This window comes from Hippoglossus hippoglossus, chromosome 8 (assembly GCF_009819705.1).
Source record: "Hippoglossus hippoglossus isolate fHipHip1 chromosome 8, fHipHip1.pri, whole genome shotgun sequence".
NCBI classification, from domain to species: domain Eukaryota; kingdom Metazoa; phylum Chordata; class Actinopteri; order Pleuronectiformes; family Pleuronectidae; genus Hippoglossus; species Hippoglossus hippoglossus.
Window position 1 is genome coordinate 11,553,758 of NC_047158.1, and position 21,383 is coordinate 11,575,140.

General features: G+C 41.1%; 2 protein-coding genes across 13 annotated transcripts; one reads left to right on the plus strand and one right to left on the minus strand.

Annotated features, from left to right (window-relative positions):
• Nucleotides 1-412: 412 nt before the first annotated feature.
• On the minus strand, nucleotides 413-10,361 carry grna (granulin a). Of its 7 annotated transcripts, none has more exons than XM_034592544.1 (16): nucleotides 10,209-10,361; nucleotides 9,571-9,711; nucleotides 7,966-8,103; nucleotides 7,736-7,864; nucleotides 7,274-7,355; nucleotides 6,949-7,055; nucleotides 6,610-6,763; nucleotides 6,367-6,498; nucleotides 5,480-5,577; nucleotides 5,138-5,374; nucleotides 4,771-5,007; nucleotides 4,053-4,188; nucleotides 3,781-3,965; nucleotides 2,547-2,792; nucleotides 1,755-2,012; nucleotides 413-955 (listed from the first exon to the last, which is right to left on the minus strand). In XM_034592544.1, exons 2-16 carry the CDS (start codon nucleotides 9,709-9,711, stop codon nucleotides 803-805), a joined length of 2,433 nt encoding a protein of 810 aa, XP_034448435.1. In that variant the 5' UTR covers nucleotides 10,209-10,361; the 3' UTR covers nucleotides 413-802. The 7 variants fall into 7 exon arrangements, with proteins under 7 accessions (XP_034448435.1, XP_034448434.1, XP_034448433.1 ...); XM_034592543.1 differs by having other exon boundaries at nucleotides 3,781-3,989; XM_034592542.1 differs by having other exon boundaries at nucleotides 3,781-3,963; nucleotides 4,000-4,188.
• A 503-nt stretch (nucleotides 10,362-10,864) lies between these two features.
• slc25a39 (solute carrier family 25 member 39) lies at nucleotides 10,865-21,219 on the plus strand. 6 transcript variants are annotated; one of them, XM_034592561.1, is made up of 12 exons: nucleotides 10,866-11,060; nucleotides 15,006-15,162; nucleotides 15,799-15,858; nucleotides 16,006-16,056; nucleotides 16,842-16,951; nucleotides 17,040-17,107; nucleotides 17,267-17,391; nucleotides 17,634-17,807; nucleotides 18,841-18,950; nucleotides 19,635-19,716; nucleotides 19,814-19,894; nucleotides 19,982-21,219. In XM_034592561.1, the coding sequence occupies exons 2-12, from the start codon at nucleotides 15,066-15,068 to the stop codon at nucleotides 20,098-20,100; spliced, it is 1,077 nt and encodes a 358-aa protein (XP_034448452.1). In that variant the 5' UTR covers nucleotides 10,866-11,060; nucleotides 15,006-15,065; the 3' UTR covers nucleotides 20,101-21,219. The 6 variants fall into 6 exon arrangements, with proteins under 6 accessions (XP_034448455.1, XP_034448452.1, XP_034448449.1 ...); XM_034592558.1 differs by having other exon boundaries at nucleotides 15,022-15,162; XM_034592559.1 differs by having other exon boundaries at nucleotides 15,057-15,162.
• The last annotated feature ends 164 nt before the right edge of the window (nucleotides 21,220-21,383 follow it).

The following is a 21,383-nucleotide window of genomic DNA, read 5'->3' on the forward strand; positions in this document are numbered from 1 at the left end:
CTATATTTTCAAAATTAGACTACCTTTTGTGTATTGTGACAAACCTTGTTATTTCTTATGAATTGAATGAAATGTAAACATAAGGACAAAGCAGGAGGAAGTTAAAAAAATGATGATCTGTGATTTAGTTGCTTTTCTCTCTGAACTAAGCTTGATGTATTGATCTGTTGGTGTGGTCACTGATGATTTCCATACAACTGGTTCAGTTTCTACTAAGTGTTTGAGTTCCAATGCACTTACAAATCATTTCTTATAATCTGATCTGCCTCTGCTTAGAATAACACCATCTCTGTGCTACTCATTGAGCAATGAACTGCTGGAGACTTGACCTTGTTTATAGAAGGTGAACTGTGGCAGTCGTTTGCGTCTGACTTGATCATATAACTTCAGTGGAAGAGAAGCAACTGAGGGAAATCGGAGCTTATGTTCAATTTGTCATTACAGATGACACGAAATTATCTGAAAACTCATAAATCATCTCATGTGTAAACATGTTGGACTGAAACAGACTAAACTTCCTTCACAAGGTGGAATCTCAAAGAAGCTTTTATTTGTACAAGGTGCCACATAATTATGCCTAATCAGTGACTATTGAAAGAATATTCAGTTAGAGAAAAGTTTCAGTTTTTTCTTTTTACTGTTTTTAATGACTTGTCAACAAAGTCAGACCTGCAACAGACACTTGTAGATAGAAACATCAAACTCTTGAGTTCTATTCACCACTCTCTAAGAAAACAATTTGTAATATCACTCAAATAACCCTTCCCATTATCTTCATTTAGTGCTCCCTGTACATGACGTTTCACACAATCAGGGCTCTCTTCTTGTTGGACAGGAACATGTGCCAGCTGTGCCAGTTGTGCCAGTTAAGCCTGGTGTTGTGGTTGCAGACGCCGGCTTCATTGCACGTGCAGCTGCTGGGACAGCAGTGGGTCATGTCGCTGCAGCACACCGCCTGTGGGGAGGATGGGGAGAAAGATACTGTCAGCTAAGCGTGGAAGAAACAATGACACTTTAGTTAATAAAATTTAAAGACTTTTACATGGGTCAAAAGTATGGCTGCTTCAGGTTGTTGTATTAAAAATTGGTTTAGTCATTTTTGCGTAGTCAACAAATAACCGCAAATAAACCAACACCAACAGTCCCCTTGCATTCAATCAAGCTGTACAGTCTCCTAAATGTGCCTGATTTAACTGATCTAGATCCATGAATTATTTTCTGGGGAAAAAACTAAGAAGCGCTCTCGACATTAGATTAAAAAACAACTTGGAATACGCCAACATTTAATGAGCTCTTTCTTATCCCATGTCACATCCTTTCAAGTTTCAAGCAAATCGGCTCAATTTCTGTTTTGTAAAAAACCAAAGTGCAAGTACCTCAGAGTTGTAGTTAAGCACAGTATTTGTGCTTCTAACGCTTCACATCCATTTTTTTCTTTCTCACTGTCCTGCTACTATGACCAATACACATTACATCTGGGTAATACTGACAACACAAATAATACAATATTTGTGAGTAAGTACCTTAATATTAAAGGACAAGTGTGTGAGATTTCGGTGAAAGGGATCTATTATATCGAATGTGATACAACACAAGATCAACAAAAGCACATTGAAGAAGCTGGAACCATCAAACATTTGCAACTTCTGCTTCAAAAAGGACAAATCATTTCCTCAAGACACGCCCCTTACTGTGCTGAGGTGGTATTAGCTCTGTTTGATGGTGAACCAGTAACTTTTTACTGTAAATCATACATTAGGAAATTGACAGCAGCCCCATGTCGTGGTGGACATCCTGCAGCAGGTCTGTCCTTCCATGCATCTGGTCTGCTCATCACAGTGCACGTCTGTCTGCTTTACAGGACTGGGCCGGGGTCGACGCTCAGGCAGGTAGACCGGCGTCAGCGGGACGGTCTCCAGCTGCAGCATGATGAGCTTGTGACAGGACGTGGAGCCCGTGTTGCAGCTGTAGCCCTGTGGGCAGCAGTGCTCCTTATCTGGGCAGCACACAGCCTGCACACAGAGGATGGGTGGAAGTTACCTCCCTTATTTTACATAAGAAAAGTATGACAGTCTACTGATAGAGATGTTATATTTTCATGTCAAAGAAGCTGCTCTTCTTCCAATAATCTCCCATCAATTTTTTACCACTAGGTCATTAGGCTTTTTAATTTAATTCATGTCCAACATTCCTCTGCAGGGTTTATTTCCTCATCTCTGAATATGTGCAATAACTATATATATATATATATATATATATGTGTATATATATATATATATATAGTCTACACTTGTCACTTTGTATACAGTATTGTACTCGGTTTTCTGCTTTTCTTATTTGTTCTGATTTGATTGTCTTATATGGAGCTATATTGTACTTTATCTTTTATTTTTGTTTCCATTTATTTTAAATCTTTTTCTCTTTTTTTTTATACCATTGCTCCTACTGCTGAGCTGACCTGTTGTCAAACACTTTTCATTGTACCATGTGTTAACTTACATATGACAATAAAACTACACACACACACACACACACAGAGTGCTCACATTTTGCAGTGGGCAGCAGCCCCACTCGCCGGTGACGAGCTGACAGCAGGTGGTGCGTTCAGGGCACAGATTCAGAGCGTCGCACTGCACAGAGCTAGAATCAGCCTGGACGCTGCTGGTGGTGGTGGTGGCTGCGAGCTTGGTGTATGATGGGATCACCAGCTCTCCTTTGACGCAGTGTGTCCCACTCTCATCACACTTGTAGTCGGCCGGGCAACAGTGTTCCCCACCAATGCAGCACACCGCCTGGAGGGAAGTGAGAGAGGGAGAAGTGCTACTTTCACGTCTCTGATCCCGTTTTCAACTTCCTCTTTAATCTGCTGTGAAAGAATAAACTCAAATGCGAGAAGCACGAGAGTTTCAAAATGATTCTTCAGGCCAAACTGACCTTTCTAAGTTTACAGTTAGCTTTGGATAATACGCTTAATAAGAACACAGTCGATCTATTGGACCTTGATACCACAGCTTCATTCTATGGTCACTACTACACAGACACAGATAATGCATGGCTGTGCTCCATGCTATGTTTTCGATTTGAGTCAAAATACCAGAGCCAGTGTAACTGATATAAAACTTCATAGATCCCAGACTTGGACACGCGAAAAATATTAGTTTCCCATTCAGAACTACGCAAAATTTCAAATGCTCAGCGATATGAGATGGTACAACGAATCCATGAACATCATTGGTTCCTCAGTTTCATTAATTTTATCATCTGTCTTTTTGGTTTCCATTGCGGGGTTTTTTCAGAGACCATGAAGATCCATGAATTATTCTCTGAGAAATCAGTGAAAAAAGCCCAATCCAACAATGTTGAAGACAATGGAAAAATAAATCCTGGATCCGCCCACTGATCCAGATCTGCACCACATGAAATAAATAAATAAAAATAAATTCTTTCCTGACCCATACCACAATTACACCAAGTTTTGTGGTAATCTGTCCATATTTTTTGTTTAATTCTGCGAACAAACAGACAAACAAACACAGATGAAAACATTACCTCCTTAAAGGGAAGTGAATCTAAAGAACATTCAGCCAAACAGTTGTGACGTCTTCAGCTCTTCTCTATCACGTGTCATTATGAAATAAGTCACATTGGATTCTTTGTTTAGACCAAATACGCGTCTGCATGATGACACCCTCATCTCTTTGTCCTTAATGACGTCACATTTCAAAGACTAAATAATAAACCATGCAAAAATATATGATGTCATGAAAATGCAAGGCTGACCTCTGGCAGTGGGCAGCAGCCCCACTGATGCGACTCGCCTATGAGGCAGCAGGTCGTGTGCAGAGGGCAGCTGATTTGGTCATCACACTTAATTCTGCTCTTCACGTCTTCATCCTCCTCTTGTGCTGTCGGGATCTCGTCCTCCTCAGGTACCTCCTCAGGTTCCTCCTCAGGTTCCTCCTCAGGTACCTCCTCAGGTTCCTCCTCAGGTTCTTCCGCCTCTGTTTGCGTTGAGCTTGGTACCTGACTTGATGCTGTAGTGGCTGCTGTAGTGGGAGCAGGGGTCGCAAATGCAGGCATCTTCTGATTCATGGGCGTCGAGCCGGCGGTGCTGTCACAGGTGAGGGTGGCAAGGTCACAGGTGGAGCCATTGGGACAACAGTGCACGTGGTCGTCACAGCAGACCGCCTTTTGTACCAAAATGACAACAATGCAACGTTTAGCCCTGAACTTTCAGCGTCCTCCTGGATCTCTCGTAATCTTGTATATAACAAAGAGGTGAATTAGAAAAAACAACTTTAACTTGATAGTTTGATGTTTTGTGAGAGACACTAATTTGCCTTTCTTGAGACTTATTATTAATACATTCCTACATTAAGCAACATTTCAACATAAAAGTTTGCATGTGCTATATAACATTTTGTTCTTCTACACATTGGAAGACCTGTCAAGGAGAAAATCCTCAGAAAGAAATATGTTTTCCATTTCTAACAGATGAATACAGAGAGGGACCATACATTTAGTTAAATGGGGATTAAAAAGTGGTTTTAAATCATCAGTGGGGACAGCTACGGCTAAGGGGCAGAGTGGTTGTCCTCCAACCAGAAGGCTGGCGGCTTGATTCCCAGCCCATCCTGGAGTGTCCTAGGGAAGATGCTGAACCCCGAATAGCCCCTCATAGATGTTGAATGCACTTATTGGAAGTAACTTTGGATAAAAGCATCCGCTAAATGACGTGTAATCAGTGTTCATGTCGCTCTGTGTGCTTACCTGAGGTAGAGGACAGCACGACCAGCCACCATCTTTGGTTTTACAACATGTTTCGCCGTCTTGACAAGCAGCGGTGGTGTTGCATGCAACATCCCCCACCTGTGCGTCCTGCCTGGGGAGCGCAGCAACCTTCTCGAGCCACGGCACGGAGCGTGTGACATCGTCGCAGGACTGGGCCGCCAGGTTGCACTGCTTACCTTTTGGGCAGCAGTGTTCAAGATCTTGACAGCAAACAGCCTGGATCAAGGGCAAGGAAAGTCCTCAATGCACTGATAACACCTTTCACAATTAAGTTTCATACATTTACTTTCTGAACTGCTTTCGTAAACTTAACTATTAAACAAATGCAAAAATGACAGAATTATACCTCTGGCAGAGGACAGCAAGCCCAGCCGCCCGAATTGTTTTTACAACATGTGTTGCCATCTGGACAACTGGTGGTGGAGTCACATATAACATCCCCCACTGGTGCACGCTGTCTGGGGAACGCCGGCATCTTCTTGACCAGGGGTATCGAGCATGTGTTGTCACTGCAGGTCTGGGTGGTTAGATTACACTTTTGACCTTTTGGGCAGCAGTGTATGAAATCTTCACAGCAAACAGCCTGGGAATGATACGATTGAAAAGGAAAGAAGGGGAAGCATCAATGCACCACTGACATCTTGCACATCACAAGTGTTATACTTCGAAAAAAGCACTTTAGCTGTACCTCTGGTAGAGGACAGCAAGCCCACTCATGGTCTTTGTCTCGACAGCATGTTGACCCGTCCAAACAGGCTACTGTATCATTGCACTGGACGTCGTTACCTGGAAAAATGGCAATAATCATTCTGATAAAAAAAAATTCGGTCTCCTTTTCGTCGGAGATCCAAGAAAAAGCAATTAAACAACAAAAAACTTCTCTCAGTGGTGTGAAGTTGTCAGTATTTAACAGATGATGATAATTCACTGGTAGATCAAATACACAGATGTGGCATTTATCATGTCATTTACGCACTTTTGTTGAATCTGACATGTCGTGGTTGTATGAACTCACCACATATCTAGGATAAATTTAGGAAAAATACTGTTCTAGCATGATGTCCAAATGTGTTTTGGCGGGAAAAAATGTTAAAACTCATGCTGAACAGCTTTGTAACACATTCAGTCATACTGATGCTTTTCTAAATCAAAAAAATTACTTTTGCATTAGTTCACCAAAATATTACACAGTACTGAGACCAACACTCATGCTGAACAGTCCTTGGTAATGCTACGATACTACTTACATACACAGTGAATGCAGGAGAACAGCTTCCCCTTTCACAATTGTTTTTTGTCACAGCAGGAAATGCTGTAACTTCTGACATCTACCTTCAGCTGTGTCAATAAGTCACGCACTCACCAACACATTTAACAGAATGCAACCATTAATAATATTATCCAAACCAAATATCACATGTGAAAAGTCTGTTGGTGAATTTGTACCTTAATGGCTTAGTGGTATAATCAACATAAGGATCTGGTGTCATTATGTATGTTAAAGTTTCTGTGATACTCTTCTTATAGGTGTGGTAACTGTGCCGGATCCTTTGGTGCATGATGAAAAAACCTCACCTCCAACCCCTTTGGTGACAGATGACACAGATGCTTCCTCCTCTGAAGGGGGAACTGTAATTGCTGTGGTGACCTTGGGGGATTTTTCTGCTGCACCATCATTAGCTTCTCCGGCAGTCACTTCTTCGGCCTCTGAAAGTGGAAACATGCACAGTTAAGGCTGCATGAACACACCCATGCACAGAGATTTAGACAATGAAAAATTAGAATGAGGAAGTAAGCTTTTTGTCATTAAAAACGAACCTTTCTTGTTCTCCCACTCTGCTCTGATCCTGGCTGGGAGTTTGGCCCACATTGGCATCTCTTTTTTGGTGGATGAGGAAATACATTTGGAGTTTTGGATATCACATGTGCACGCTTCAGGGCAGCAGTGCACCTTGTCCTCACAGCAAACGGCCTGTTGAGACCACAGAGACAAACATTGAGTATCACCTTAGAACCACACGGGATAAGAGACCATAAAGTCATGATAACAAGACGTCAAGGCCTCGACATGCAAATCCATCATTTGACTTTTTACTCATTCTTAAGCTCACCTATGCTATGGAGGAACATTAGCATTTTAAAGATGTCACTTTGTACCTTTGGCATTGGGCAGCATCCCCATGTGCCTTCTGGGCCTTCACAGCAGGTGGTTTGATCTGGACACTCTGACACTCCATCGTTGCACAAAACAATAGTCACAAGATCTGCAACAACACAACAAGCAATGTTTTCTTTTTCAGATCATGCAGATGCTGAAACAGAAGAGGTCCGAGAATGGAGCCCTGGGGTGCTCCACATTATTTTTCCATGCTCAGATGTGTAAATACTAATTAACATGAAGTAGGCATCCTGCAAAGAGGGATCACATTTACACCAGTGAGGAGCTGAACTGAATTATTAATATTAATTAAAAGAGTCTCACCTTTTCCGATGCAGGAACTACTGTCTCCACTGCACTGGTGGCTCTCTGGACAGCAGTGTTTTCCATCAGAGCAGGGGACTCCCTGTTAGAGGTCAGAAAATCAAAAACAGTTCACTAAACAACTACAATTGAAACTGAATTTTGGACTCCTGTTATCACTTTTACTCTTTGAGTGATAAATGTATGAGGGGTTTAACAGTGGGCTCCATCATGTGCTTGGTTTCATGGTCTTGGTCTCCAATTTTAGTTTTTATATCTGTTCTTTTAAATAAACGTTTCATTTCTGGTGACGGACCTTGTGGAAATTCTTTTGAAAGAAATCTCTAAAGAAACATTTATCCCCACATATGTGTGGTTATTACTGCTTTTTGCCCATTATACCTCAGTAATATTAAATGATGACATATAAATAATTAAAAATCGCTACAGGTGCTTGTTTTGTGTTGGACAATGTCTGCATACCTGAGCTAGGGGACAGCAGCCAAACCTCGTCAAGGCCTTCAGGCAGGAAAACTCGGAAGGGCATCGTGATTGATCGGGACAGATGTTGTCATCTTCCTCCCTCATGTACGTCTTGATCATCCTAAAGGACTGCAGGGACAGAGTGGGGAAGAAAGAAAATCTTACTGCTCATGTGACTTTTTATTACAGCAGTGTTCATTAGGGAAGCGGCAGATGTCCATTATTCTTACTTTGGAGAGTCTAGGTGGATCAGCGGAAGCTCTTTCCACCCAGGGGATGGACATTGTGGCGTTCACACAGCTGGATTCGGCTGAATTGCAGATTGTGCCTGCAGGACAGCAATGCGTGTGATCCCCACAGCACTCAGCCTATGGGGACACCAGTAGTAGAAACACTTTGACTACCAGAGTTTTAAAACCGCTATCACACAGACTAAAAGAGGCCTGAGCTTTTATCTGCCTTTAAAAGTAATAAAAAAACCACTGAGGATGAATAGTCCTACTGTACAGCCTTTGTACATTCTTGTTAGAGTAAGAGTACTTTAAAGTGGTTATCTCATACAGTATGTACCTTTTACTATGTGATAGACAAAGGAACAATGTGTTAAACTGAAGCTACTATGACTTGGGGTTTATCTCACTGAGATGTTAATTTTGAGGTACAAAAGGCTTTAAAGTTTAAATGGTTTAACTCAGCAGATGGACAAGACATCATTCCTTCATTTTATGTCTCTTATTAATAAATGTACACATGAATACATTCAAATACATGACTCTTAGACAGCTTAATCACACCAAATCGTAAATGTCACTTATATTCAAAGCTGAAATGGCAGTTAGCTAGTGCTGTGCTAACTTTTAGCAGGGATATTTGGGCTATTTTTCCCACTCCTGCCTAGTTTTGCCATACAAGCCAGTAGCCAGTCAGATTTATCTTTAGCCTCACCGTTATTTAAAAAAAAAAATGTTATCATGTATTTTGTGAAGCACTTTGTAACCTTGTTTAGATAAGTGCTATATAAATAAAGTTATTAGTATTATTTATATGGGATAACAAACATCAGTTCACCCAAACTGACATAACAGACAATAAATATTTGCAATACAGACAATAGGGGGATATAAGTCAATTTAGCTCAGGGCTAGCAGTGGCTAAGACCTGCTAGCTGTAACTGGGTTAGTTTCTGTTCAGCTAGCTGACTATTTGTTGCTGTTCCTGCTGTAATACATTTAATTAGCTATTAAAACTACTTTGTATGCAAGATAAAGACCAATAAGTCAGACCGCTGTTCTTAACTGAATATAAAATAATATTCAACTTTAATTTAACTGAATTTTATCTTTGTAAGTTAGTGTCAGCACCTAAAAATCCACTTAAAATAAAGAAGTTAATTAAATCATGATAAATACACTTGTCATTACAATTGCATGTTTGTCATATGTCAGAGAAGCCAAATATATATCAATATGTGTTAATCTAAGGGTACACTGAATAAAACATGACATCTTTACTATGGAATATTTTTGGTAATTGAATAAATGTTAATGTAAATATTTCACACAATATAAGACTAGCTCTTGCTCTTTGTCCTGGAAAAAGCAGATGCAGAGTATACTATGATGTTTTCATACAGTGTGCGTCTATTAGCTTCACAGCTACTCTGTGAGATTATTGTGGGTGGGGGTTTAATGGCAATATAAAGGGAACTTTATTGCACATTATTTCAGTTGCAGCTTGCTATGTAGAATTACTGAATTTGAATGAGTCATATTACTGCAAAAGATGAATAGCTGTGTATATGTATTGTATTGGTAGAAGTATTAAAGCTTGTCTACCTGCTCCAATGGGCAGCATTCGTACCCATTTGTCGGGTCGTTGCAGCAGGTTTGACCTTCTGCACATCTCCCTCCATCTGGACACTCTTCAGCAGCAACCAGGGCGAGGAGAGCCCAGCAGAACACAACCCACCTCTGCATCTGCACGCACAGGGAGAAACGCACAACACACACAGGGAGAGTGAACATGGGAATCCCCCTCTCCACTCAACATCAGAAATTACACATTTGTATTGTCACAGAGAGTATTATCGTGGAAAGAAAATTGTGCATGGCCTTAATAGCTTTTCCATGAACCTGTGATTAAAAATACAGCTATTTAGGAATTAACCAGAACTACATGCGTCATTGCAGAACTCAAACACTGACACACCAACAGAGTTTGGTTCCTGATTATTAATGTTGCAATGATAGGCAAGTCAAACACAACTCGTTTTCACTTTCAGAATTTTTACATGAATATAATTTATAGCGAAATAATATTAAAAACTTTTCATTTCGCCACTAAAAACGTGAATTAGTTGTTAAACTATGTATATGAAACGCTGTCAAACGTCTTTACAGTTCGCTCACATGACCTCATTACAAATAAAGACAGGTTGCCAGGGACAAAAGAAGAAGTGTTTTTCTGCTCTTACCTTTGTAAAGGACTGAGGAGCTGTCGTGAGCAGTCAGGTGTCTCACGAGTGTCTCACCCACAGACTGAATTAAAAAAGGTCTCACCACACAGTAAGACAGGTGACAGACATGCACTGCCCTGAACACGCCCACAAAAAAGATACAAAGTAGGTGCTTCCCATTTCCCCCGTCACTCGCACAGCTCCTCAGACAAACATGTTTTCATACAACAGCTGCAGTGCATGACGATGAAGTTAGATTCCGTTTCGAAGTTATGGTGAAACTTAACACTTTTTTATTTGCTGTGTCATTTTTATTTGATCTAATTTTCATTATTGTTATTATTGTTAGTGCTGTTTAACCCCAGATCAAACCCCAACCCGCTGGACTTGGTCAACGGGTCAACAAGGATCAATTGAACTTTGAACACAAATTTTGAAACGTGTGGAACCATTAGTCTGTTTGTGAAAATTCCACAGAGAGTTACATTTTACTGCTTCTCCCACGTCAGACCAGGTCCAGACGGTGTTTACGTTACAATCTTCTAAATGATCCCTTAACTTCTCCCTTAACGGTAAAAGCAGCCTCAGGGCGCGGACCTGTTTCACCGCTGATCTACAAAACACCGCTCGGCCTCACTCACGCAGGACCATCGCAGAACGTGCTGTTGTGTAGATCTGTGCTGTGTGCGCGCATCTCGTCTGGCGCAGACAGCCCGGACACGCGCTCAACCCCCACAAAAACAAGCTGGGTTTATCTCTTCATCTGTCCCTCGCGGAGGAGTTAGCTCCTCGGTGTAGCATCGTCATGCTACACACAGCTGTCATGGACGAAGACGTCTGTTTCCTGCGACACAGGCAGCTAGAGTAAAGGTGAGAAACGTGAGCTAGCTTGCTGTTATCTCTCTAACACGAAATGCTAAGATGAAGCTAAGCTAGCCACGAAGCTAAAGCTCAGTCAGAGGGTGACAGGGACATAACCGGTTCACACACTAGTATTGTAACTAAGTGCGTGTGATCATTGAACTTAATCCAACATCTTCACCTCTGCTCGACCTTGGTTAGAATAATATGTATTTAGTCTATGCAGAGATGTTAGCCAGCTAATGGTTTCATAAAGAATCCATCATGTAACTACAACTCAGTGCCCTTGTGATGGAATATCTGCGTTATTGAGTTGAAAAGCCTATAAAAACACAACCCTATGAGAAGACATGACAAGATATTGAAAATTCTTACATTTAAATGTATTCACTTCTTTAATATAATATTTTAAATTATAAATGATTCTTGTTTAAAACTAGCTGGGAACATCATGGATACTCCTTTTGATAATTTTAAATTTATATCCATTTTATTAACGGATTCAACCATTATTGTGCTTTTTTGTGTTGAATGATTATTTAGTTATATTAATTAAGGAATTATATTTAAATACTGCTGGATGCAAACATGCACCAGTCACTTGTAGTAATTTGCTGCCATCATACTACAACTGCTGCCATCATAACTGCTATTTTACTACATTCTGTGGATGTACATTCCATTCATCCATGAAGTACTTTTGAACTTCTAAATATATTTTTGCACTATTCCGGTTCGAACTACTCACATCCTACCCACCGTGTGCTTTTTGACTGCATACTATGTTGCACTATGTAATGAGTAGTTAATATGTTGTGTACTTATAAGTTTGTCTACTTATGTTTACACTGGGGATCAGAGAGAAACAGGATTTCAATCCAGTTATGTCCTGTACAACTGGCTGAATTGACAATCAAGTTGACTTTGATTTGGATAGGTCAGACCAAATATGATAAAAGTATCAATAAACATGAGCTTGCATGATTACTCCCCATGTACCATGTAGTATAGTGTACATTTTATGATTTTAAATACACACATTTGCCTCCACGTTTGTTTTGGGCTTTCCTGTCGTTAGTTCAGAGGAAACTTCCTTGGCAAAACAGCTAATGGTGCAGACAAACCCTGAGGGGCAAGTGGCTGTAGCTGTCACACTAAAGTGTAATTAAGTCCAGAAATAGGACAACTCAGGGGATGAACGGTGACTATTGGAAAACTGTTGGAAAACAGAAAAGTTGGCTTCTATTGATTTATGTAGCTTTGTATGTAGCAAATTCTTGAAACCCACTTTTTAAGAGAAATATCTTGTTTTACCTTTCTTTTGCCTGCTACTACCCACTCTCTCACTTTAGGAGTGGGCCGTGAGGCGAAACTCTCGCTGGCTGTGTGGTGAGATTGGAGAAATGCGCCTCATAGATAAGCTATCCTAATGTTTCTTTGACCCCATCATAACAACTCCACCTCGATGCATCCAGGTCACTTATAGAAACATCTGCTCTGCCTTTTACAGTTGCATCTTAACGATTATTTTTCATTAAATGTTTATATGAGAGATTGTTATTAATTCATCATTATCTGTAAAAAGCCCTTAAAATGCCCTTAGCAGTATCCTCACCTCATGGGGACATTTTTTTATTTATTGTTTTGTCCAGCCAAAAGCCCAATAGATATTTCAGTATAAAATGTTGTTATTTTTCAATTTCAACACGACAATACAAAATATATAAACAAAATGTAAAAGTATGTTTAGGGTGTGGTAGAAACCAGTAATTGCTAATATGAAAACCTTACCTATAAGATATTAAAAAGAAAAAATACAAAACATACAAAGTCACTGATACTGTTTATATATGAGAAATAGATTAGTAAAACATTATATTTGAGAAAAAAAATCAGAGGGAAGAATAAAGGTTATATTTACAGTATTAATTACGGATTCTAAGTGAGCTCATTATTATTCCAAATCAAACGTTTTAATAGTAGAACATTTCTAAGTCTCTTTTATGACACAGAGGAATCCATTAAAGGGGACATTGTATGCCCATTTTACCACAAGTTGATATGGTTCCTTGGGGTCTTAATGAAATGTCTGTAACATACTTTGGTCAAAATACCACAAGGATCATATAAAACAGCACCCTTTTTACCCTGTATAAAACAGCCCTCCACAGAGTGACCTGTTTTGAGTGCCTGTTCCTTTAAATGCTAATGAGCCAGCTCCCCCCTCCCCCCTCTCCCCCCATGATTTTAAATGATATAAATTACATATTTTATATGATATAAATTATCAAATATGCATCCCATACTTTGTATTCCCCTTCTGTTGTCCTGGAGTTTTAATTTTCCCAATCACATAATTAAATGTCCCCCTCTGCCCATCCACTACAAGCACATAAGCAGATAGACAGAGAGAGAAAGAGAGGGGTGGGGGGGACTATGAAGACCATCATTTACCCCCGAACCCCGACATTCAACGGGTACAACAACAAGCAGAGAAAGCAGAATCGCGGGCTGACAAGCGCGGAGAAATGCTCGTCCCGTGTGAACAGCCAGGCAGCTGCGCGCTGGAGAACGGCGCTGCGCTGCCTCGCAGCGGCGCTTCCGCGTCCGGTGTACCCCGGCGTAACTACTGTAACCCGGCGTAACTACTGTACCCCGGCGTAACTACTGTAACCCGGCGTACAGTAGAGCTGAACACTGCGGAAGTCTTCCACACAGCTGGCAGTGTGGAAGACCGCTGCGAGGCAGCGCAGCGCCGTTCTCAAGCGCGCAGCCGCCTGGCTGTTCACACGGGACGAGCATTTCTCCGCGCTGGTCAGCCCCATAGACTGTATATATAAGGTCAGCCCGCGATTCTGCTTTCTCCGCTTGTTGTTGTACCCGTTGAATGTCGGGGTTCGGGGGTTACAGTAGCGCTGAACACTGCGGTGCTGGCTGTGTGGCGCTGACACAAATTCCAGCTCACGCACGGGAGAGCGAGCGGTCGCTCCCGAGCAGCTGCTGCAGCCTCCCAGTCCCAACGATCCAGACAAATGCCACATGTGAGTGAATCGCGGGCTGACCAGCGGAGAAATGCTCGTCCCGTGTGAACAGCCCGGCTGCGTGCTTGGGAACGGCGCTGCACTGCCTCGCAGCCTCGCTGCCTCCGGTGTAAACCCGGAAGTAACGAGTGTGGGGGGACGGGTGGGCCAAGACCATGTAGGGAGACTTCCAGTTCCTTGTTACGACACAAAACCCAGGAAGCGCAATCGAGTCGCTCAAGCATGACGTTTCTGACTTAGAGGAACCATAACAAAACGCGCAAGTGTTTTTTCCCCAGAGTTTTTGGGTTGGTAGACATGCCAGATACCCACATTAACCTGTAGAAGCACTAACAAAGTGGAATTTGCATGCTATGTCCCCTTTAAATTTACATTTTCATTCCACAAGGTAAGTCCATAGAAAATGGAAATTCTTAGCCTGGCTAGTTAGATAATTATGAAACTACATGTTTGCCATAATAAAAATATACAATAAGAGCAACGGAAGGTGCTCACACTGGAGAGGACACAATTTAGTCGTTTTGCCTGAAAATGATCAATTAACATACACTATGTAACTTTCACCATAATATAGCAGCTTCAAAATGAGTTTGATCATTCACCGACTTGGAAAATGGAGCAGGTACGATCTCCTGTGAGAAGTGTGGAATTGATTGCTAGTGGCAGCTTCAAAAGGGGCCCAATTGAATAGCTCACTACAAGTGGCTGCACAGGGCGGAGATGCTCAGTAAAAGGTACATAGTGTTGCTTAAATTGTCATTTTTAGTATTCAGAATAACTGCCATTTTCTGGTTCTGTCAAATTAAATGATAATTTCAGCACTATAGATTAATTCAGCAGACCATAATAAGTCCTGACTGCCGTGAGCAGGTCTGATGTATCAGTGTTTGACAGAGTTACAGGTCAGTTACAGGACTCTGTTTTTCCAGGCTGACGTGCTGTGGTGGTTCTCTTGGTCTGACAGGTGGGCAGGATGGGGGACCGGGCCGTCAGTGGCCCAGAGGCTGCGATCTCTCCATTGCAGCAGATGGTGGCCTCTGGCACTGGAGCCCTCCTCACATCTTTATTTGGTGAGTCATGTAGAAAATAAGTCTGTAAACATTTTTGTTCACAGCGGAGATTGTTACTGTATTTCCATTCCCACTAACTGATGGTTATTTTATTATTTCTCAATAAATCAATTAGTATACTCTATAAGATATTGTAGTGTTTGAGTCCAAGCAGACATCTTCAAATATATCCGACTAACAGACTGAACCCAAAAGATTAGTCAATTTTCCGCATTCAAATTTTCGGATTTCGGTGGTTAAAGTTTAAGGTCACGGTGTCTTCAAGAAACATGTTTTTGGCCTCGTAAATGTGATATCTCAAGATTGCTTGAGGAAATTTCTTCAACTTTTGCTCCGTTGTCACTTGGACTCAAAGATAAAGTGATTCATGTTTCAGTCGACAAAGGTCCCAGTGACCTGATATCAATCTGGAATAAAAAGTATCTAGAAATATGTACATGGAAACTGCACTGGTTTGTGGGGGCATACAGCCGTAGTGGGGTAATTCCAGTTGAATGAATTTATTATCAAGGGTTTATCCAAGTAGCTTAGTCAATTTTTGACCAATCTAATATCTACTTCTCATTTCACACACTTGCTTTTTTGTCAAGAGTCTTGTGTCATAGAAATGACATGAATCGATTTGTTTGTTTGCAGTCACGCCGCTGGACGTTGTGAAGATCCGGCTGCAGGCTCAGCAGGCACCGTTCCGCCAAGGTATGACGCGATCACACTTTAGCTTAAAACCCTGACTTTGCCTTTAACAGCTGCTTGTTGACATCTCAATGCTTTTCTAACATCCCTACACTCGTCTTCGCCTTCTGGTTTATTATGCTCTGTCCTCCTCTGTGTTTTCGTTCACAGCTTTAGCCTGTGAGTCTGCTCCGTGGGGCGGCGTCATCCGCCCTTCCAAGTGTGAGTATCTGACCTGCCGTCCCAGCACGCCACAGCTTTAAATCACACAGTGCTTCAGCACAGCTCTGTGTTCATGACCACGTGCGACTAACAAACACATACATCCACGTGAATGAAAGTGTGAAGTGTGGTTATCAGAATCTACAGCTTAGTAGCTCCAACTACACTGAAAATAGACACAGTATCCAACAAAACTGGGTGCACTCCTCACTAAAATGTTAAATAATTACACATCCTTTTCAATTAATATATTTTCATTTGTTTTATGCTGATGCTTTAGAAGAATGAAGCCAAGTTGAAAAACAAATGTTTGACCAATCAAACCATAATAAAAAGAACCAAATGCAAGAATAGTCAGTACAACCTTTATTTTTGATCCTCCTTTGTGTGGATGATACTCGTCATTCTTCCCTCCTTCACAGGTGACTCTTCTCAGCTGCTCTTTGCAGCAGCATCTACCTTTTTCTACAACATACTGAAATTATACTTTTTAAGAGTTTGTTTGAAAGTTTTGTCAATAGACTGTGTTTGTATCAGTGGCTCTGCCGTCATTGCCTTCTGATGTATTATTTTCAATCACCTGTTCTCTCCTCTGTACAGGATGTTTTACATCAATTTATAAAACATGCAAACGGAATCAGCTCAGACTAATGTTGCGAGATGCTTCTTTCATTAATGGCTTTGTTTTTAGATTCTCTTGCTTGGCTCTAAATTCTGCTAAGGCCCCAGTCATGTACTTTGCTGGTAATTTGAATGTGCTGACTGCTGTTTTTTCTGCCTCCCAGGGAAATGTTTCCTGTATTGTAATGGACTGATGGATCACATCTACATTTGTCAGAATAGAACCAGCTGCAGCAGCTGGTACAAAGCACCGACACATTTCAGCGGAACTTTAGTGAGTACTGGTAATGTGGCTGCTTCACTTTTTTGATTTGTCCTCCTCAAAATAAACTGACATTTCATTGTGTTTGTTTGTGCCACAGGATGCTTTTGTGAAAATCAGTCGACATGAAGGACTCAGGTCTTTGTGGAGTGGACTACCACCAACACTGTAAGCTTGTAGTCTGTCATCAAGAAATTCAAATACTCACTAAATTATTTGGTGACCCCAACACTGACCTGATTTTTGGACTCTGGTAGATGATTAAAGATAATTTTCCTTGTTATTACTGGATATTAAATGCTTGTTTTGTTGTGGGTGTGTTTGTAGTGTTATGGCGGTACCTGCCACTGTCATCTACTTCACCTGCTACGACCAGCTGCGACACTTCCTGACATTCGGTCTGGGTTTTCAGGGCAGCCATGTTCCTCTCGTTGCTGGTGGTCTGGCCAGATGTAAGCGCATGAAACCACAGACAAACACAGACGGGGAAACTGTAATGTGTTCGCAGTGTTCAGGCAGAATTCATGGAGTTTCATATAAAGAAAATGAAAAATATTCAAGAACTGCATTGATTAAATTTGAGGCTATTACTCAGTCTTCTTTTATAGGAAACTGATTTGGATGCTTTTCAAGATGCTTGCATTGTCTTGACTTGCAACGTTTGTTTGTTTGTGTGTGTGTGTGTCGGTCGTAGTGGGGGCTGTGACGGTCATCAGTCCTCTGGAGCTGATCAGGACTAAGATGCAGTCCCGTCGGCAGCCCTACAGCGAGCTGCGAGCGTGTATCCGCTCTGCTGTGGCCCAGGACGGCCTGCTGTCTCTGTGGAGGGGCTGGGGACCCACCATTCTAAGAGATGTCCCTTTCTCAGGTGAGAGCAGCACCACAACACAACACACAGTCCAATAGACAGTAATCATCTGTGGGAATCTTAACGTGGCATTGAGTTGAAATACGACTGTAAAATCTCATCTGTGGGTTTATCTTGACTCCTGCAGCATGTTTCAGTCCTCTGCTGCTCCATGCGACCATCCCTTCTTCAGAACACAGATAAATGCACACAATGTTTTAAAAGGTTTTTTTCAGGTCCCATGTCCGATCCTACCATAGATTTTTTTAGTTTTTGTGTAATCCAGTTAAAAAAACAAACACACCAACAGTCAAGGGCTAAAACAGATCATCTTTGGCAGAGGTAATAATTAAACATTTTTGCAATAAAATGTTGTCTTCTTCCAGATATTTTATAATTTTTTCTTCTAAACTTGTAGGTTAGGAAAGAAGACATCTGTTACACTCTTTATACTTTCTGCACTACCTTCCTGCATTCATTCATCCATCCGGTCATTATTCAGAAAACTCTCTTTGTTTAAGGAAAATTTCCACAGCAAATCCCCTTTAGCAGGCACTCGGAGAGCGCATACCGATGATCGGCCACTTTATCATCATATTGCATATACATGTATTGAGATCAGATATATGAACCATGCACAAAGACATTTTCAACATTCATAATCTTAACTACACACTGGTGGACGTTGCAGGCTCCTGCTCTTTTTGTTGTATGTACAGTAACTGAATAAAGAACAAAATTCAGATCATTATCTGAATCTCGCCACATTTTGACCTTTTGATAAACATTAGTACACTACATAGTTCTGATTTTTTTTCATCAAGATCTGTTATTTCTTTAGAAATTCACAAAACTTTAGAAAAACACCTTCTCTCATATACTTTTGCTAAAAGACAAACAGCAATAAAAAACATAAACTCCTTTGCAGCGGTAAAAATGGCAGACTCTGCGGGAAGAGCACAAGAGAAAGTCACAGAACTGGTGACTTGAGAAGTGTTAAAATGACTGTGATATAATAAGCAAACACACCATGCCTGTTTTTGTGTCCTTGCAGGCTTGTATTGGTTTAACTATGAACTGTTGAAGGTCCAGTTATGTGAACAGTCTGGAAGGTCTCAGGCCAACTTCCCCATCAGCTTTACTGCAGGAGCTGTCTCTGGAGCTGTGAGTACATGAACACTGCTGCAGCACTTACCTGTTGATGCTGTCCTGATTATTTCAAATGAAAACTGGTGGTAATCAAATGCATCTTCTGCTTGAACTTAAAGCGAGAAAGAGTAAAGTAAAATGTAGCTTGATGTTCTCTTTGAACGGCTGACGACAGTCGACTGTACTCGTATAATCCATCAGACTCACTTTAATACAACAAACATCTGATAGCACAGTCAGACAACAAGTACCTTGACGGAGACGCTGAGAGATTCAGGCCAGTGTTTGACCCACTCTCACAGAGCCTGGTTTTCCTTGAGCAACATTTGAGCAACTCAAATGAAAAGTTATTCTGATGACATGTAACTAGTCTGTCTACTGTCCGGGACCATAGACTGTATTTAAAGTCCGCAAAAGTGAAGCCAAAGCGTCTTGATCATCCCCTGGTGGCTGGCTACAGTATAACACATAAGCCCTGTCTCCTCTACGTTAGGAGATGGGAGATGGACCAAGAGTCAAAGTACATGTTAAACAAATTTTTCTCATAAATGATTTCTGTCATATTAGGTCGTTTTTTGAAGTAGTCCTGTTTCTTGGGAAGAAGTTTAGATACGTCGTCCATCTTTATTTACAGTCTATGATCTTTAATTGCATTCTCTGTCCTGGACGTGACCCACTTGTTTCTGTCATGGTGTTTAGATCGCTGGGATCCTCACACTGCCTTTTGACGTGGTGAAGACTCGCAGACAGATCCAACTGGGAGAGATGGATACTCTAGGAGGTGTGTGCTCATGCATGCTGACTTCTGGTTTGAGATTTATCTAATTTATATGCAATGCCGAGTTTTTTAAACAATATCTAATTCCCAATTCTTCTAGGTCCCTTGACGAAAACTTCGTCCACGTGGCACATGATGAAGAAAATATGGGTTGAGGTGGGCTACAGGGGGCTTTTTGCAGGTAAACACTTAATGCTGTCTTGTTATGTGAAGTAGAAATGCAACCTTAAGCTCTGCCCAGAAGTGAAAACATTTGAATTTTCCCCAGGTTTCATGCCCAGGGTGATCAAAGTGGCCCCAGCCTGTGCGATCATGATAAGCACCTATGAGTTTGGAAAGACCTTCTTCCACGAGATGAACCTTGATCAGGAGCGCCTGGCATCCTGAAGGTTGTCTGTGCAGAGCTGGGTGTTTCTCAGCGGCAGAAGCACATGCAGACATTATCATGAGGACACAGGGGACAAAACCTCCGTAGACGAAGGGAGGAAAGGGTGGGTTTGGACTTCGGAGGTGTCTCTACCTGCAAATCTGATATTCTACAAGCCGGGACCAGGAGGGACACTCAGAGTTGACTTTATATGTGTGGACGATTTGAGTAAACCTTTTACAGGCATCTTTGAAAAGAGAATGTTCTTTTTCTGTTTTTCTGTGTGTGACACAAATCAAACGTTGGTGTACATTTTCAAACAATGATTAAGAGGCTTGGTGAGTGAGCAGTGGCGTCGCCGTCGTCCTCGATGAGTTGTGTAAGGTTTATTGCTGCGTGGGAAAATCCAAACCCTCTTAAAGACTTCAACTGCATCAGCACTGTAGCATGAGTGCGAGGAAAATTTTCTCATACCTGTATTCTGCATCTCCTGAGAAACTGCATGGTGTGTACAACTGCATTAAGTACAGAAGCTGGATAATAAAATGGCAACCCATTCTCTTCCTGCATCACTGCATTCCTGTAGCAATGAAACAGGACATTTATGACCATCTGCTGAGTAGATGAGTGACAAATCAGTTTTGTGTGCTGGGTAAATGTAACCATTTACAGCACTTTACATTTGCAACACAAGAGCTGTGATACGAATCAATGATCATTAACTTCAGGTTGGCTTTCCATGTCTGTTGAATGTGCCCCTCTTTGTTCTCATACCTGGAGACGCACAAGGAGGCCTGGTGGGGGTCTGGTGATATGTTTTAATTGGTGCATGGGTTATGTATATTATGCTATTAAATAACATAATGACTATACAACACACACGTTAAAGGAACTGCAGCCAACCTCCCAAAAGACATACATACTTTTCTTTTTAGATAATGATTTAAAAAAACTAAAACAAAGGAAATTCAAACTTCCACCTGTTGATATTCAGGTAAATGAATACCTATCTAAAACATGTTAGAACACTGGACATAAAACAAAATATTGCTGCCTTAACCTAAAAGGTGTAATTGTTTAGCTTTAGTTTTTTTTGTTATTGTCATGACTAAAATTGTAATAAATGTTGATACGGCTTGTTCACCTTCTACTGTGATTTATTTTTGAAGGGCTTTTTTTATTAGTTTATATTTAAGAGGATGAGATTAATATAGGATATGAAAATAAACAACAACCAAAGAGGTAAATTTCCTTATGTGAATTAAATATTAAGTTTCACTGGATAATAAAGTTGTACATTACA

What these genes read in the sequence shown, in the direction of transcription:
- slc25a39 (XM_034592561.1), top strand. Translation starts at nt 15,066, where the DNA reads ATGGGGGACCGGGCCGTCAGTGGCCCAGAGGCTGCGATCTCTCCATTG. An exon ending in CACATTTCAGCGGAACTTTA is followed by an intron (nt 16,952 to 17,039) that starts GTGAGTACTGGT and finishes TTTGTGCCACAG; the next exon opens with GATGCTTTTGTGAAAATCAG. An exon ending in AGAGATGGATACTCTAGGAG is followed by an intron (nt 19,717 to 19,813) that starts GTGTGTGCTCAT and finishes CAATTCTTCTAG; the next exon opens with GTCCCTTGACGAAAACTTCG.
- grna (XM_034592541.1), bottom strand. Translation starts at nt 9,711, where the DNA reads ATGCAGAGGTGGGTTGTGTTCTGCTGGGCTCTCCTCGCCCTGGTTGCT. An exon ending in AATGCTGCCCATTGGAGCAG is followed by an intron (nt 8,104 to 9,570) that starts GTAGACAAGCTT and finishes GTGTCCCCATAG; the next exon opens with GCTGAGTGCTGTGGGGATCA. An exon ending in TAGTTCCTGCATCGGAAAAG is followed by an intron (nt 7,056 to 7,273) that starts GTGAGACTCTTT and finishes GTGTTGTTGCAG; the next exon opens with ATCTTGTGACTATTGTTTTG.